The sequence below is a fragment of the Mustelus asterias genome, chromosome 15, assembly GCF_964213995.1.
Source record: "Mustelus asterias chromosome 15, sMusAst1.hap1.1, whole genome shotgun sequence".
Classification (NCBI taxonomy): Eukaryota; Metazoa; Chordata; class Chondrichthyes; order Carcharhiniformes; family Triakidae; genus Mustelus; species Mustelus asterias.
Genome location: NC_135815.1, coordinates 16,294,801 through 16,313,629, shown reverse-complemented (window position 1 = coordinate 16,313,629; position 18,829 = coordinate 16,294,801). Strand labels below are relative to the sequence as shown.

Below are 18,829 nucleotides of genomic sequence, written 5' to 3'. Positions count from 1 at the left end.
AAGACGTGCTGGTTAGGTGCGTCGACCATGCTAAATTCTCCCTCAGTGTACCCGAACAGGCACCGGAGTGTGGCAACTTGGGGATTTTCACAGTAACTTCATTGCAGTGTTAATGTAAGCCTACTTGTGACACGAATAAAATTTAAACATTTAAACTTTAAAATAGTAAGGAGCGGATCGACACAGGCGAACTCTGCATATTCCGAGAAATATACCATGCCTTAAAAGCATCCCTTTTGCTGTGTAGTAATGTGCGCCTAATGCCATTTGATTTATTCCAGCAGTAAATTGAAGTGCTTCTTCTCCTGAGGATTTTGGTCTAATCCCGCTCGTTGAGTCATGAACACTTTCCATCCTGTTGACAAACGCACAGCCAGTTTTATAGCAGTGGTTACTGATCTGTGAATTAATGCCTTGATTTCTTTCTGGTTTTGTGCTAAGTATCTGGACTAGCGCAAAGCCAATATTTACTTTGGCTATAAGCTACAGATCCCCGCATCATGGTCTTTGATGAAGACATTCACTGTAACATTGCAAACAGGCACCACCTGGTTGCTGCTGTTTTTGTTCCCCTTTCTTAAAACATTTTCTCTGCAATTGGTGACAGTGAAGCTATCACCAAATGTGTGGCTGTTTTGGCAAGCAGTTGAATCTGCGTTTCTGTGAAAATTCCCTCTTGTTCCAGAATTGGACTTGATCTGTTCTGCTGAGGAACATTGACAATTTGTTGCTGATTGGTCAGAAGCCACGGCGGCACAGTGGTTAGCACTGCTGCCTCACTGCGCCAGGGACCCGGGTTCGATTCCAGCCTCGGGTCATCGCCTGTGCGGAGTCTGCACATTCTCCCCGTGTCTGCGTGGGTTTCCTCCGGGTGCTCCGGTTTCCTCCCACAGTCCAAAGATGTGCGGATTAGGTTGATAGGCCAAGCTAAATTGCTCTTTAGTATCAGGGGGACTAACGGGGTAAGTATGTGGGGTTATGGGGATAGGGTGGGATTGTTGTTGGTGCAGGCTCGATGGGCTGAACGGCCTCCTTTTGAGCTGTAGGGATTTTGTGATGGCTTCTGGTGCTGAATAGCCTGTCCTTCAGGAGAAGTCTGATCAACAGCAACTCTCGTGTCGCCAGGATTCACAGTACTTTAAAAGGGGCAAGGTCACCCTATTAGCCATGTTGTTTCTGCAACCTCTATCCCAGCTTCTGTCTGTAACTGCTGGTGATCTGCTTTAGACGTCGCACTATGCCCGTACATTCCAACACTCCCTGCACAAGAGAAAAGAAAGAAGAGGCCAAAAAACACAACAGCTGGAAAGAGAGCAGCAGAGAGGAGAAAGAGGAGAGATAGTGAGAAAGAGAAGATGTAGCTAAACAAGAGAGAGATTCTCCGTCCTACTGTATTTTTTAAAGTTTAGTTTATTTATTAGTGTCACAAGTTACTGTGAAAATCCCCTATTCGCCACTCTCCAGCACCTGTTTGGGTACACTGAGAGAGAATTCAGCACGGTCAGTGCACCCTAACCAGCACGTCTTTCGGACTGTGGAAGGAAACCGGAGCACCCGGAGGAAACCCACGCAGACATGGGGGGGAGAACGTGCAGACTCCGCACAGACAGTGACCCAAGAGGGGAATCGAACCCGGGTTCCTGACGCTGTGAGGCAGCAGTGCTAACCACAGTGCCGTGCAACATCACTGGAGGTAGAATCTGTCACAATTCAGATATCACATCCCAAAACTACCTTGTGCTCACACCCTATTCTGCAACTTAATGTGGAACAATGCCGTTTCAGATCTGCTCGCACACGTGTCATTTTTATCGTAAGTATAATTAGTTTTAGCAATGCATGAAGTTAAGCAAATTCTTGAAGTGCGGAGTGGCATTTTCTTACAGCTTCCGTGTCCTGAGGTACAGACATTAGAAACTGAGATTTGTAGGCAGGTTGGGAGAGGCCCAATCCAAGCCTAATCCTTCTTGGCAAATCAGCCAGGCATTCGTCAAGAATCAACTGTATCTCTTTTCAGTTTCCTGTTACAAATAGGACATGCAGTCACACGCTGGGAAAAACGCTATTTGAGACCCATCCAGACAGCCTTCCATTAAATTCTGCGGCAGATGGATGCTGCAGATGTTCCATGATAAATGGGACAGCAAGTAATTTGAGAAATAAAATTCCAGGGGTTTTGTTGTCTTTCTCGTTCACTGTGCACTCCAGAACATTTTGTTGACCCCCCCCCCCTCACTCCATGTGCTTCCTGTTACCTGTTTGGAAATGGCCAAGGTTTATCAGGGTTGTCTTTGGCATCCCTTTTGACACCCGTTTTTATTGTGCGTCCGCTTTCCCAGACGTCAACGAATGCCTCAGCGGATCTGTTTGTGCCAATGGCAGATGTTCCAATCTCGTGGGAACCTACATCTGCACCTGCGACCGAGGGTACGAACCGAGCCCTGATGGCAAACTGTGCAAAGGTAACCTAACCGCTCGTGTGGGGATTAAAATCTCGAGCAGTCCATTCGATTAGCACTGGGGTGACTGAAATGGGTTTTTCTGACGATCGACCATGGTTTCATGGTCATCAGTAGATTCTTAATTCCGGATATCTTTCATTGAATTCAAATTCCACCACCTGCCGTCGTGGAATTCGAACCCGGGTCCCCAGCTGAGTTTCTGGATTAATAGTCTAGCGATAATGCCATCGCCTCCCCATATTGAAAGAGGGGCAGTCTGCACCTGCAGTCGTTTGGTGACGATCCGATGGAGCAGATTGCCCAACTGTGATGGAACTTGTCTGATTTCCGTTTCTCGTACAAAGTGTTGATCAGGGCTTGCGTTCTCTGTCGGGACCTGACTGGAAACGCGTGTAAACTGTTGCTTCTTCTCTGGTGCAGATGTGGATGAGTGTCAGGATGCCATCCTGTGCACCAACGGGAAATGCACGAACACTGAGGCCTCCTTCTACTGTGAATGCAACGCGGGGCACCGGCTGGCTGCCACAGGGGACCAGTGCGAAGGTAGCAAGAACCCGATCGCATGCTCGCGGGAGAACATATAATGGAGGGTCAAATCTCTTCTCTGTCAGATTTACTTTCCTCTGTCAGAGTCAGCTAGAATTCCAAAGATAGTGGGGGGATTTTCCAAATGTTCCAAACGCTGCGGGTTTGCTAGCAGGGGTGGTTGCAAACAACAGGATGCCTTGTTGACAGCAGTGGGACTGGAAGATCCTGCTACCAGCCAGTCGTGTGTTGTCTCCATCACCACAAAACACGTGCTATGTTGGGAGGAAGGGGGGGGGGGGTGGTTTGCAGGTGGCTATATATTCTTTTGTACCATGAGGTGAATATTTGAACAAAATCAATTAAGATTTCCAAAGATGTGCGGGTTAGGTTGATTGGCCATGATAAATTCCCTTTGGTATCGGGGGATTAGCAGGGTAAATGTGTGGGGTTATGGGGATAGGGCCTGGGTGGGATTGTGGTTGGTGCAGGCTCAATGGGCCAAATGGCCTCCTCCTGTACTGTAGGGATTCTATAATTTCCAGCAACTTCTGTGCTGTGCATTTGAAGCTTTCTTGTCCTGTTTTGTTTCCCAGTGTGATATTTATTGACCAGGGTGTAAAATATTTACGACATGAAAGGGAAAGAGATGTCCAGAGAGAGGGATGGGGGGAGGTGGTTTGGAAGAGCATGGAGGTCCCCAACTGTCTGAACGCAGACACAACACATTCCTCTGTCACGCTGAGCATTATCACCACGTCAAATGAAAGAAAAAATCCATTGGGCCCAAAAAGACTAATTGGTATTTGATGAATCCACCACACATCATTTGGGATCTTCATCAAGTAAGTCAGAAAAATCTAACATTATCGATACTTCCAAGCTACTGGGAGGTTTTGAGAATCTATAAAGAACAACTATTGCCTCTGCTGTGGAATGTCAGTCGGGGTAAATTTGAAATGACTGGTAAAAGTTCTTGAGGCGACATGTTGTTATAATTCAGGTCAGAAACTCCAAAGTGTTTTATGAAATCCGCCTGATTCATAAATTTTGTACTTTGAATTTGGCTACAGTAGGCATGAGATGTTTCACTTCAGGTATGATTCAAATGACCTACTAGGGAGCTTTTATCAAACAAAGTTTGTTTAAGAATATAGTTAACATACAGCAATAACTTTTACAATTTACAAACAAGAAAGAAAAATAACCATGATATTGTATAACCCTTAATAAATATATGAAATGTTCCAACCAAACAAACTTCCTGAAACAAAACCCTTGTCACAGGTTTAACACAGAAAATACGAATGCTCACATGATGTTGGAGCTTAGTCCTTTGGTTGGATGCTGCAGTTCTCTTGATACACACACACACACACACAGGCAAGCTTGGAGTCAGATCAGCTTCCCAAAACATTGGGGAGTTAGAGAGACTCTCGTTACGAGCTAGCAGATCATCAACAGCAGAATTTTCACTCCAGGCAGGCAAGAAGCCTTGCTTCCAGTGAGCCAGCAGAATTTTCAATACAAGGGTGAGAAAGACACACTGCTTTTCAGTCAGATGTCCAAACCCCTTCACTGGATTCCACTCACCTGATAAAGGAGCAGCGCTCCGAAAGCTCGTGATTCCAAATAAACCTGTTGGACTTTAAGCTGGTGTTGTGAGACTTCTTACTGTGCCCACCCCAGTCCAACGCCGACATCTCCACATCACTTCTAAACTAAAACAGCAGCCAGCAGGCCAAAGCTGAAAGTGAAGCCTTGAATTCACTATGAAAAAAAAACTGTCCAAAACACATGCCAACCAGTCATAAATTCAAAGTCAATGCATGAGGCCCAGATTAAAAGTTAAACAAAACCCCATTTAAACCATCAAAGCAGCAATAAAAGGACTTCTAACCAGATAGCCCAGCAACAATGAAAGAAAGCCAAAGCTGCCTAACTGCAGAGAACATGATTTAAAAAAAAACATTTTTTAAAGGTGCGTTAGCGTCACAATGAGAAGATATGTTTTCACTCAGAGAGTTGTTGGGATCTGGAATGCTTGACTGGAAAAGGTGTTGGAAGCTGTTCAGTAAAGTTTAAAAGGGAGTTGGGCAGTTTCTTCAGGATGACGAAGCTTTGGTTTAGGGACCAAAAGTGGGGATGTGGCACCAAGTAAGACTATTCTTCTAAACAGCTAGCAAAGACCTGACAGGCTGAATGGCCTCTATCTGTGCTGTAGTTTAGATGGGGTCAAAGAGCCAAAGTCAGATAGTGGGATTATTGCAGATGAATATTCAGCAGGTCCCAAAATTAGGCACTCGTGGTTTTCGTACCTGGAGGTCAGATTTCTGTTCAAGTGTACTTAGATTTAGGAATCAGGCTGGGAAACTGTTTAAGATTTTATTTATTAGTGGCACAATTAGGCGTACATTAACACTGCAATGAAGTTACTGTGAAAATCCCCCAGCGCCTGTTCGGGTACACTGAGGGAGAATTTAGCATGGCCCATGCATCTAACCAGCACATCTTTTGGACTGTGGGAAGAAACCGGAACACCCGGAGGAAACCCACGCAGACACGGGGAGAACGTGCAGACTCCGCACAGACAGTGACCCAAGCTGGGAATCGAACCCAGGTCCCTGGTGTTGTGAGGCAGCAGTGCTAACCACTGTGCTACCGTGCCACTATCAAGATGTAGCATCCTCCAAGTTTAAAAACTCTTTGGTGATAGGAGCTCGGTCTGCAGCTGATATTCTGCAAGGGTATTTCTTTGCAGACTGCCCAGCTTCCTCAGGGTTTTTGGATAGTGAAAGATTTTGGGATCGGAAGCCAGTTTGATCAACTTCTGTTGTCCACCCAGAATGGCTTCAAGCTTGAAAGCCATTGCTATCCAGTGGAGACCGATGATGGCTCTTCACACCCACTTGTAGTCAACTGTTAAATTGCAAACTCGGTGGCATGAAGTCTGGAAATCCATTGATTTTGAGGTTGACGTAACCCTCAAACAATGGCAAGTGTAAAATCCACAAAGGGGTTCAGTCTGGGTATGTCCATTGAAGGGGAGGCCCCCACCCTGGGTGATTCAATGAGGAACTTTCTAGAAGCTTCAGGTGGCCTCTTCTGAAGTGGCAAAGGTCATCTGACCCTTGGCAGCCATCTTAGCCATCCATTAGGCTAATGAAAGACAGTTCCAGAAGTTTCCACGAATACAGTCCATGTTTGAAGTTATGAATAGGATATGCCTTCACTGGATTAGTTAAGGGGTGTTTAGTTAAGGGGTGGCATGTTGGCACAGTGGTTAGTACTGCTGCCTCACAGCGCCAGGGACCCGGGTTCGATTCCCGGCTTGGGTCACTGTCTGTGTGGAGTCTGCACGTTCTCCCCGTGTCTGCGTGGGTTTCCTCCGGGTGCTCCGTTTCCCCCCCCACTGTCCGAAAGGCGTGCTGGTTAGGTGGATTGGCCGTGCTAAATTCCCCCTCAATGTACCCAAGCAGGCGCCGAAGTGTGGCGACTAGGGAATTTTCACAGTAACTTCACTGCAGTGTTAATGCCTACTTGTGACAATAGTAAATAAAACTTTAATAAGAGGGATCCGAGCAGTCCTTTTAAATTCCACAGTGAAGAATCGTCAGTTTTAACTTGGAGCCCACACATTTTACCCCCTGTGGGTGTTTGGAATGATAAACTCAGCTCATTGATCCTAATGAGGGGAAAATCATTTTAACCAAAGCTGTTTATGTGAAACTTTGGCATAGGTCACAGCCCAAGTCACCAAGGCAACTGCTGGGAATTCCCTTTTTGACTTGGGGAACCATGCAAAAACAATCGTTGGTTAAGGTGCATGTTCTGTGAGCATGCGACAAATGAGGGAACATTGAATTTGATGGAGTCCATCAGAGAGATTGATCTGACTGTCAGCTCCCAACAGCCTTCTGAACGTATCTGTTTCAGACATTGACGAGTGCCAGGAAGACGCGGGTGCTTGCCGGGGAGGTGCGTGCGTCAACAGCGCCGGCTCCTACACATGCACGTGTCCAGATGGCTTCCAGCTGGTGGATGGTGTCAGATGCCAAGGTAAAGAAGGATCGATGCTGTCCCTGGCGGCAAATGCCACACCACGCCCGCGTAACGTGCGTGCTGCGTAACGGTAGCCGGCCCTCGCATGTGTTACTCCCAAACTGTCGTCACTGGATCCGAACGTGTGTGTGAGGATAATTATCCACTTTGTGGAAAAGGTTAACCTCACAAATGTTTAACCGGCTGAAATTGTATTATTCAATATTGGTAATGAGCAAAATTAAATTCCTTCCTCTGTTGGTCTAATGAATGGATAACCCATCGATGGGTTGCTATAGAGGGAGTACAGTGAAGGTTTACCAGGCTGATTCCTGGGATGGCAGGTCTGTCATATGAGGAGAGACTAAGGGCCCAATTTTACCAAAACTTCGCGCCCGTTTTCGGGTGCGAAATCGCGGTAAATTCGGGCGTCGGGCCTATACCGCGATCTGCACCCGATTCCCAGCAGATCGCGGCTTTACGGACACCCGATTCGGGCGCGGGTCCGGCCTGCGCCCGAATCGGGCGGCCTGACGATTTAAATGCATTTGCATGCATTTAAATCGACTTAATGAACCGCGCGCCCAACTCTACTGCCAAATCCCACTTTACCGTCTTCTGGTCCGATGCGGATCCGCGTTCTAATCGACCTGCTGAATAAAAATCTGAAGTCGCCGCTGCAGCCTCCGAAGAGCGGGGTCAGAGACTGCAACGGCTCTCTGACCCAGGTCATCCACTTGTGGGGGTGGGGAGGGGAGGAGGAGAGGGGGTGTGATGTATCATCCTCTGAGGGGGGGAGGGAGCGCTGCCACTCTGCGGCCGATCCCTCCTCCCCACCGGAGGAACGAATCCCTCCTCTCTAGAGTGGCCGCATACTTCAAACACCACGACTGTCATTATTCACCTCAGCGGGACGCTCATCCCCCCACACCCCCCGCCCCCTCTGATGGTCTGTGTCAGAGAGCCGCTCTCTCTGCTTTTTTCTTTTGCGCCCGGGTGTGCTCTGTCAGATTTTTTTTGAACTGCGCATGGAAAGAGGATTCCAGGCGCGGACCCATATTACGCCCGGATCCCGCCCTTAGGCTCCGATTGGTAAAATCAGGCCCTAAATCGGTTAGGATTATATTCACTGGGAGTTTAGAAGAGTGAGAGGGGATCTCATACAAACTTCTAAAATCCTAACAGGATTAGACAGGGTAGATTCAGAAAGAATGTTCCAAATGGAGGGGGAATCTAGAACTAGGGGTCATAGTTTGAGGATAAGGGGTAAACCTTTTAGGACCGAGATGAGGAGAAATTTCTTCACCCAGAGGGTGGTGAATATGTGGAATTCACTGCCTTTAAGGTAGAGATAGAAAGGTTCTTGATTAATAAGGGGATCAGGGGCTATGGGGAAAAGGCAGGAGAATGGGGATGAGAAAAATATCAGCCATGATTGAATGGCAGAGCAGACTCAATGGGCCAAGTGGCCTAATTCTGCTCCTATGTCTTATGGTCTTTCAAAAACGCTTTCAAAACAGCCTTCGCAATCTGGCTGAGTTTCCTGGTACCACTCTCCAGTGTTATTGTATGTGTGCACAGCAATAATACAGCCATGGTTTCTTTCGGAAAACAGTATAAAATCATTTCGAGAGTAAACACCTCATTGGATATTGCTTCTGTTGGAGAATAGCTTTCCTAGTGGCCACTATCACAGCTCCATAGTTGGAATGCTTTCGAATGCTTCACAGAGGTGAGGACACATTTCTTCACCCAAGGAGTGGTGAGCCTGTGGAATTCATTACCGCAGGAAGTAGTTGATGTCAAAACGTTGAATGTATTCAAGAGGCGGCTGGATATAGCACTTGGAGCAAACGGGATCAAAGGTTATGGGGAGAAAGCAGGATTAGGCTATTGAGTTGGATGATCAGCCATGATGGTGATGAATGGCAGAGCAGGCTCGAAGGGCCAAATGGCCTCCTCCGGCTTCTGTCTTCTATGTTTCTATGAATAAGCCATTCTGCTCACTCACCCCCGATGCCCCATTGACGGGGATAACTGGGGTGTGTGTAAGTGTGAAATGTTGTTGCTTCCACAGAGAGTGACGCAATGTTTTCCCCCCCCTCAGATGTAAATGAGTGCCTTGCACCCGAGCTGTGTATTGATGGGGATTGTCTGAATACAGAGGGTTCATTCTACTGCATCTGTGAGAAGGGATTCGCAATCTCCTCAGATGGCCGCAAGTGTGAAGGTGAGATTCCGTGATCGATACCTTGCGCAGCTCACAGTCTAACTGAAAGGATTACCACAGAGAAAATCGATTTTGCAGCATCACTGAATTGTGACGGTGCAGAAGGACACCATTCGGCCCATCATGCCTGCGCTTGCTTGCTTGCTAAATGAGCATCATGACTCGGTGCCATTCTCCTGCCTTTTCCCCGTTCCCCTGAACATTGTTTCTATTCAAATAATCATCCAATGCGCTCTTGAATGTCTGGATTGAACCTGCCTCCACCACACTTCCAGGCAGCGCATTCCAGACCCCAATCACTCGCTGTGTGAGAAAGTTTTTTCTCACATCACATCTGTTTCTTTTGCAAATCTCTTGAAATCTGTGCCTTCTCGTTCTTGATCCTTTTATGACCAGAAACAGCTTCTCCCTACCTGCTCTGTCCAACCCCCCTCTTGATTTTGAACATCTCTATCAAATTCCTCTCAGTCTTCTTCTCTAGTTTAGGTTAGTTTATTTATTATTGTCGCAAGTAGGCTTACATTAACACTGCAATGAAGTTACTGTCAAAATTCCCTAGTCGCCACACTCCAGCGACTGTTCGGGTACACTGAGGGTGAATTTATCACAGCCAATACACCTAACCCGCATGTCTTTCGGACTGTGGGAGGAAACCCACGCAGACACAGGGAGAACGTGCAAACTCCACACTGACAGTCACCCAAGCAGGGAATCGAACCCGGGTCCCTGGCACCGTGAGGCAGTAGTGCTAACCACTGTGCCACTGTGGCGATCTAAGTCATAACTTCACCAATCTATGCTCATAACTGAAGTTTCTCATCCCTGGAACCATTCTAAAAAAAAGAGAAAAGGCCTTTAAAAAAAATTTTGGGGTGTAAGTGGTCGTATTTATAGCTGTGGTGCACGAACTATTGTGATCAGAATCAACAATAGTTAGTGGAACAGGAGTTGCATGTTGGCCTGAACATGCAGTGGTGTAGCAGGACATTAGTGAAATAGTTCGATTTTTACAACAATCCAGCAGTTCTCATGGTTGTTTTTATCTGGTAGCAGTTCATAATTACCATTAAATTAAATTTAATTATGTACCATTGTGGGATTTGAAGTGAATGAGCAGGATTTCCTCCTTGGGCCTGCTGTCAGGCTCAAGTAGGGGTCAACGGCCACATTGTGTGAGGGAACAGAAACTCACCTCTGCTTTCTCCTGTATTGGCCAATTAGTGGCCAAATGGGAAGACTAGGGGCGGGATTTTGTGGCCTCGCTCAGGCGAGACTGGAAATTTTCGTCAATGGAGATTTCCGTTGTCCCGACCCTCGCCCGTGCCGGTTCCGTGGCAGGCACGGTGGTAGAGTTTCTGGTCTAGCTGTCCAATTCAGGATAGTTGGGAAGCCCTCAGAGCTAGAGGAACAATGGATGGATGCAGCGGCAGAACTCCCCATACCTGTGACCTCTTGTTCTAGTTTGCCCCGTAAGAGGAAACATTTAGTCTACGTTTACTTTATCAATCGCTTTTAGAATTTTGTATACCTCGATCAGATCCCCTCTCATCCTTCTAAACTCCAGCGAGTATAAGCCCAAACTGTTTAATCTCTCCTCATGCGTCAACCCTTTCATCCCCTACCAATGGAGACACAAACTTGGTAAAGAATCAGGTGAAATGTGGAGTGGAGCCAGGCAGAATGGAAGCGGCCAACATTTTACTTAAGAATTTTCAAGGCTTGTGCCTTGAAAACTAATATAAGTTTGACTAATATTCCACAAGATAACCAAACACAGGTGCAAACCCCGCTTAGAATTCAGTTGCACTCAAGCGTCCCTGTAAATTGGGAGTGGGGTGTTGTGTTTTGTTGTTGCTTTTTCCAATGCCCTTCCTTTGACCTGAAGTGGAAGTGCAGGTTGGGATACCGTCAACCCATCATTCCCGGTTTCCTACAACAACCATCGTCACAAGATGCCCTTCAGCAGAAACCTTTCAGCAGTCTGAGAATTGCCTTGTCCAGACGAGGGAAAATACTTGGTGTAGAGCAGACCACTCCCCGCCCCCCCCCCCCCCCCCCCCCCCCCCCACCCACCCCCCCCTGCCCCCGGGGTTCCTTGCGAACACCATTTGACCTGACAAGAGTCTTCAAGATGTGTCCAAGAGCCTTCAACCCAGCGCTTAGCAAACCTTGACATTCTCATCGTACGCCAGAGGATCAAATACGTTTTAATTCTAATTATATTTTCCTTTTGCGATCATTCCTGGCTTCTTTTTTGCTTCGGATGCTAATTGGACGTAGCAGATGAAATTTTCCAGTCTGGTGAATTGAAGGGCCCCGACAGGCCCTGTTACCATTTCCGCAGCCTTACAGCGAATACTTGCATGACACATCTGGGACCAGGGTTTATTAAACTTGTGTTAGACAGGTTATTTTTTTTCTTCCCCTCGTGTGCGTCCATCTGACTGAAAACCGCCTTGGGTGGAAGGGAACAAACTATAGCTAATTATGTTTTCTTGTTCCAGGAAGAAAACAAAAGTGTTTAAGTAGCCCTGGTGCTGAGGTTTAAAGGCTTTTGTACCTGGCACTTTGAGGCCCTTGTGAAAGAATTGGAGTGTGATCGCAGTGGAGGACGGCGCAGTAATAACACCATTGTGAGGGTGTTTGGCATTAAGTCAGTCTCGTGATCTTTATCTGGAGATCAAAACTGGCTGAACCCTACAGCGTCTGAGTTGAATGAAGTGATTAAGCATAATCCATGTGTCGCAATGTTAAACCTATAATCCTAATGTTACCAGCTCCTTGTAGAGCGTGTGCGAGGGAGGCTAAGGTGTTATTTAAAGGTGCCTGACCTTTGTGTCTGGGGAATAGAACATTTATTGTGGGTGTTTAATGAGCAAATTGATGGAACAGTCATGGTGTTGCGCAATGAATAGTCGTGAGGAATTTAGAACGTTTCTGACTGGCGAGCTGTGATTGGTGCAGCTATTTTAATGTACATAAGAACTCAGGAAGTAGGGACAGGGATGGGCCATGTGGCCCCATCAAGCCTGCCCCGCTCTTCATTAAGCTCTTGCGTGGCCAATCTGATCTTGGCCTAAGCCCCACTTTTCCCCAGAACCCTTGATTCACATGGACTTCAAGAATCTGGGACGGGATTCTCCGGCCTCACAACCGCGTGTTTTCCGCCAGCGGGATTGTTTGCTAGCGGCGGGATTCTCTGGTCCCGTCGCTGTCAATGGGAATTCCCATTGATGTCACCCCACGCTGGCGGGAAACCCGTGGGCGGGCGTGTGCTGCCGGCGGGACTGGAGAATCCCGCTGGCGTGAACGGCCGGAGAATTCCGACTCTTATCTATCTCAGTCTTCACTTATCTTCAATGACTTCTTCTCCAGAGCTCCCTGGAGCAGAACATTCCAAAGATTCATCACTCTCTGAGCGAAGAAATTCCTCCTCATCTCTGTCAGAAATGGGCGACTCCTTAATTTGAAACTGTGCCCCCTCACCCCTCCCTCCACACCCAGTTCTTGATTCTCCCACAAGGGGAAAGTCCTCTCAGTGCCGACCCTGTCAATCTCCTCAGAATCTCAGATGTTTCAGCAAGCTCACCTTTCATTCTTCGGAACTTCGATGAGCGTCATAGAATCATACAGCACAAAAGAGGCCCTTCGGCCTACCGAGTCTGCTCTGACGCGATAGAAACACCTGAACTCCCACCTAATCACATCTGCCAGCACCTGGCCCGTAGCCTTGAATGTTATGATGTGTCAAGTGTTCATCCAGGTACTTTTTAAAGGATGTGAGGCAACCCGCCTCTACCACCCTCCCAGGCAGCGCATTCCAGATCGTCTCCACTCTCTGGGTAAAAAAGTTTTTCCTCACATCCCCCCCATAACCTCCTGCCCCTCACCTTGAACCTATGTCCCCTTGTAACTGACCTTTCAACTAAGGGAAACAGCTGCTCCTTATCCACTCTGTTCATGTGCCTCATAATCTTGTACACCTCGATCAGATCGCCCCTCAGTCCTCTCAGTTCAGACGAAAGCAACCCAAGCCTACCCAACCTCTCTTTGTAACTTAAATGTTCCATTCCAGGCAGCATCCTGGTGGATGTCCTCTGCACCCCCTCCAGTGCAATCACATCCTTCCAAAATGTGGCGACCAGAACTGCACACAGTACTCTAGCTGTGGCTTCACCAAAGTTCGATACAACTCCAACATGACTCCCCTGCTTTTGTAATCTATGCCTCGATTGATAAAGGCAAGTGTCCCATGTGACTTTTTCACCACCCTGACTAACCTGCCCTTCCGGCCCAACCCGATCAAGCGATAAGACCAGGAATTGTCCAGGAATTGTTTCTCGGAACTGCCTCTATTGTAAAAGTATTAAGAATGATCCTTAACTCTGTGTGGGGATGGGAAGCAGATGGAAAAGAAGAGATTAATTATTTGTTAAAGTAATATTGGAAACGTTCTGCAGAGGTGGAGCCAAGTTTTGAATCATTAATTTTCCCGAGCTGTCGTTAAGTGCTCTTTACAAATGAGCTCATTCTGCTTGCTTGTCCTTCACTCACCTCTGCTTCCTCCTCCCGCCTCCTCTCATTGCCCCCCCCTTGTTACTCGCTTAGTCCATCTTTCCTCCTTTCCCCATCCCCGTCTCCTTCCTCCTCCACATTCCCTCTCTCTCCCCACCCTCGCTTTCTCTCCACACATCGGCAGCACTTCAGATGGATGTTGTATTTTGCTGGCAGTTTGGAGTTTCCCCAGCTGCAAGCTCTGTGGGATTTTATCATGCTGGATTTGTGGAGCCTGCAAATCTTTCAGATTCTGAACAGTGCGCAGATGGCATCAAATGCCACGGCAGCTTCTGCCAGCACTGATGGCTCGTGTAGATGTCAGTGTTCCAGAGGCTACTGCCTCAGCCCTGTGGATGAAATACTCATTGGTGAATTATGATGTTTTAAAGGAAAGTGGGTCACATCAAAATACTCATACTAAAATGAGAGCAATTGTAAGGGTGGCACGGTGACACAGTGGTTAGCACTGCTGACTCTCAGCGCCAGGGTCCCGGGTTCGATTCCCGGCTTGGGTCACTATCTGCGTGGAGTTTGCACATTCTCCCCGTGTCTGCGTGGGTTTCCTCCGGGTGCTCCAGTTTCCTCCCACTCTCCAAAGACGTGCGGGTTAGGTGGATTGGCCATGCTAAATTGCCCCTTAGTGTCAGAGGGGACTAGCTAGGTTAAATGCATGGGGTTATGGGGATAGGGCCTGTGTGGGATTGTGGTCAGTGCAGACTCGATGGGCCTAATGGCCTCGTTCTGCACTGTAGGATTCTATGATTCAATTGAAGATTCCTATTTTAAAATAAACCAATCTATCATATCATCAGATGAATGAGGCAAGTTTTTTACACAGAGGGTGGTGGATGCCTGGAACTCGCTGCCGGGGAAGAGGATACGATAGTGACTTTTAAGGGGTGTCTTGACAAATATATGAATAGGATGGGAACAGCGGGATATGGTCCCGGGAAGGGTAGGGGGCTTTAGTTAATTCGGGCAGCATGGTCGGTGCAGGCTTGGAGGGCCAAAGGGCCTGTTCCTGTGCTATAATTTTCTTTGTTCTTTGTTCTAACCCCTTCCTGAGCATCTCAATGCTCACTGCAGTGTAGTTTACCCTTTGCTAATTTATGATCTAGATAATGGAGGTGTCCATGAGAAGGAGCAAGTGGACATCTTTCACTGGATCATTAGTTTTAATCATTTCTCTACCAGCCATTATATCCAGAATTAGAAGATGTTTTGACTCTTTCTGCTCCCAGCTTATCAATCATTTATTAGTGAATGGGAACATTTAAATTTTTGATTGATCGATTGATTTTAAATGGAAAAGACTGTCCCCCTTCCTGCTTTCTTCCTGGAGACACCTGACCCTGCCTGTCCAGGGCATTGAATAGTCTATCCCTTCACCCTTCCCCCCCCCAGGCACAGCCTGGCATTGACACTCCAGACCCAGCCTCGCCCTGCAGGCCTTTTCCTTAGTCATAGACTAATCATAGAATCCCTACAGTGCAGAAACAGGCCATTCAGCCCATCGAGTCTGCAACAACTCTCTGACAAAAGTATTTTACCCAGGTCCACTCTCCTGCCTTATTCCCGTAACCTCACACATGGCCAATCCATCTCACCTACACATCTTTGGAGCCTGGGAGGAAACCGGAGCACCCGGAGGAAACCCAAGCAGACACGGGGAGAATGTGCAAACTCCACACAGACCCAAGGCCGGAATTGAACCCAGGTCCCTGGCGCTGTGAGGCAGCAGTGTTAACTATCCACATTGCTGCCTCACAGCACCAGGGACCAAGGTTTGATTCCCTGCTTGGCTCACTGTCTGTGTGGAGTTTGCACGTTCTCCCCGTGTCTGCGTGGGTTTCCTCCGGGTGCTCCAGTTTCCTCCCACAGTCCGAAAGACGTGCTGGTTAGGTACATTGGCCATGCTAAATTCTCCCTCAGTGTACCCGAACAGGCATCAGAGTGTGGCAACTGGGGGATTTTCACAGTAATTTCGTTGCAGTGTTAACGTTTGCCTACTTGTGACTGATAAATTAATAAACTTTGATAATATCCTGGATTTTAGAAATGGATAAATCTGTTAACTTCAGTGCCTTTGAGGTGCTGGGGGTAGGGTGGGTGTTATAGGTGGGGGTAGGGTGGGTGTTATGGGTGGGAACTGTTTGTGTTTCTCCTGGTCACTGTCCAGTAACTATCGGAGCACAGCTGTGATTCCTCCTCTCCCTCCAGGCATGTTAGTTCATCAAATCATAGAATTCCTACCGTGCAGAAGGAGGCCATTCAGCCCATCGAGTCTGCACCGACCACAACCCCACCCAGGCCCTATCCCCATAACCCCATGAATTAACCCTGCTAACCCCCCTGACGCTAGGGTTAATTTAGCATGGCCAATCAACCTAAGCCGCACATCTTTGGACTATGGGAGGAAACCGGAGCACCTGGAGGAAACCCACACAGACACGGGGAGAACATGCAAACTCCACACAGACAGTGACTCGAGGCCGGAATTGAAGCCTGGCACTGTGAGGCAGCAGTGCTAACCACTGTGCCATCGTGCTGCCCCAGTTAGTTTAAAAGTTGGGGGGGGGGGGGAGTTGTGAGGAGGGGGATGACGCATACAGACAGTCCAGAAAAGGTTTACCAGGATGTTGCCTGGTATGGAGGATATTAGCTATGGGGAGAGATTGAATAAACTGGGATTGTTCTCCCTAGAAAGGCGCAGACTGAGGGGTGACCTGACAGAAGTTTATAAAATTATGAGAGGTGTGGATAGGGTGAACAGTTGGAAGCTTTTTCCCAGAGCAGAAATGACAATTTCAAGGGGGAAGCTTTTACTCAGAGGGTGGCGGGGGCCTGGAATGCACTGCCAAGTAAGATGTTTGAGGCAGTTAAGACTTATCTGGATAGACACATGAACAGACGGGGAATAGAGGGATATAAGCAGTTGGTCTAGATAGGACAACGTGATTGGCGCAGGCTAGGAAGGCCGAAGGGCCTATTCCTGTGCTGTACCATTCTTTGTTCTTTGTTAAATCCAGTGGACAGCCTGCCTAATGACTACCCCCCCACATCGATAGGAGAAGAGTTCGAGGTAGACAGGGGAGGTGGCAGCCGAGCAGATGGCATCCTGACACTCATCCACATCTGCACCAAAGAAGGAACCAACAGTTTACATGTGTTTCCAGTCAGACCCCAACAGAGAACGCAGGCCCTGATCCACATTTTGCACCAGGAACGGAAACCAGACAAGTTCCACCAAGGGTGGACAATCGGATCGTCACCAAACTACTGCAGATACAGACTGCCCTCTTTCAATATGGGGAGGCGTTGGCCTGGTGGTATTATCGCCAGACTATTAATCCAGAAACTCAGCTGATGTTCTGGGGACCCGGGTTCAAATCCCGTTATGGCAGGTGGTGGAATTTGAATGCAACAAAAATCTGGAACTAAGAATCTACTGATGACCATTGTCGATCGTTGGAAAAACCCACTGATGTCCTTTAGGGAAGGAAATCTGCCAAATTTACCTGGTCTGGCCTACATGTGACTCCAGAGCCACAGCAATGTGGTTGATTCTCAATTGCCCTCAGGGATGGGCAATAAATGCTGGTCCAGCCAGCAATGCCCCACCAATAAATAAAAAGACGGAGAGTGATTTGTTTAAAGACCCTCACAAACTGGATGAATGTATCACCGATGAAGATGATCCAGACCTCCCGAGCAAGAGTAAGATGGAGGTACTTGGTCGCCAATGCCCTCTTAGGGAATCGTACCTGAAGAGAGAGGGAGAGAGTGGGGTGGGAAAACCTTTAGATACGAGAACCCCAGACAGGTTTAACAGTCACTTGGACAAGTGTGGACTGATTAAGCGAAGCCAGCATTGATTTATTAAAGGCAATTCACGTTTAACCAGAGCTTTTTCTCTGTAAGGGAGAGTTGATGAGAGTTTTTTGATTTGATTTGATTTATTATTGTCACATGTATTAGTATACAATGAAATGTATTGACTCTTGCGCGCTATACAGACAAAGCATACCGTTCATAGAGAAGGAAAGGAGAGAGTGCAGAATGTAGTGTTACAGTCACAGCTAGGGTGCAGAGAAAGATCAACTTAATGCGAAGTAGGTCCATTCAAAAGTCTGATGGCAGCAGGGAAGAAGCTGTTCTTGAGACGGTTGGTAAGTGACCTCCGACTTTTGTATCTTTTTCCTGACGGAAGAAGGTGGAAGAGAGAATGTCCAGGGTGCGTGGAGTCCTTAATTATGCTGGCTGCTTTTGCTGAGGCAGAGGGAAGTGTAGACAGAGCCAATAGATGGGAAGCTGGTTTGCTTGATGGATTGGGCTACATTCACGACCTTTTGTAGTTTCTTGCGGTCTTGGGTAGAGCAGGAGCCATACCAAGCTGTGATACACCCGGATAGAACGCTTTCTATGGTGCATCTGTAAAAGTTGGTGAGAGTTGTAGCTGACATGCCAAATTTCCTTAGTCTTCTGAGAAAGTAGAGGCGTTGGTGGGTTTTCTTAACTATAGCATCGGCATGGAGGGACCAGGACAGGTTGTTGGTGATCTGGAAACCTAAAAACCTGAAGCTTTCGACCATTTATACTTCGTCCCTGTTTTTTAAAATATTTTTTTAATACTTTTCCAATTCAATCAAATCAAGTCCAATTCAGAGTCTCAACAAGTTGAGACATTTCCGATCCAAGCTGACAAGACAGGGTCTGCAACCCGCACCCTGTCTTGGGCTTGATCTACATGAGCCGAGCTGATTGGAGTAGGCGGAGGTTTCCTCCTCCAAGGCTTGATCTCATTTGCATCTTAGCCAAAAGGCCGAGATGCCACTTTTAAAAATTGCTTCATATGAAAATGAAGCTTAAATGCAACCCAATGACCTCAACCAAGTGCAGCATCAGCAGACCACACTTGATCTTAGCCAAAAGGCTGAGAAGTATACTTCGTCCCTGTTGATGTAGACAGGGGCATGTTCTCCACTACGTTGATTGGTGGTATACGTGAATCTCC

At 47.4% G+C, this 18,829-nt stretch overlaps 1 protein-coding gene across 4 annotated transcripts in view; it reads left to right on the top strand.

Annotated features, from left to right (window-relative positions):
• ltbp1 (latent transforming growth factor beta binding protein 1) overlaps positions 1 to 18,829 on the top strand; it is a 356,653-nt gene that overhangs the window by 243,626 nt on the left and 94,198 nt on the right. For all 4 annotated transcript variants that reach the window (XM_078229547.1, XM_078229548.1, XM_078229550.1 and 1 more), the window contains 4 exons: positions 2,340 to 2,462; positions 2,883 to 3,005; positions 6,924 to 7,046; positions 9,136 to 9,258. In XM_078229547.1, the coding sequence (XP_078085673.1) occupies positions 2,340 to 2,462; positions 2,883 to 3,005; positions 6,924 to 7,046; positions 9,136 to 9,258 (492 nt within the window). The remainder of the gene's footprint in view (positions 1 to 2,339; positions 2,463 to 2,882; positions 3,006 to 6,923; positions 7,047 to 9,135; positions 9,259 to 18,829) is intronic.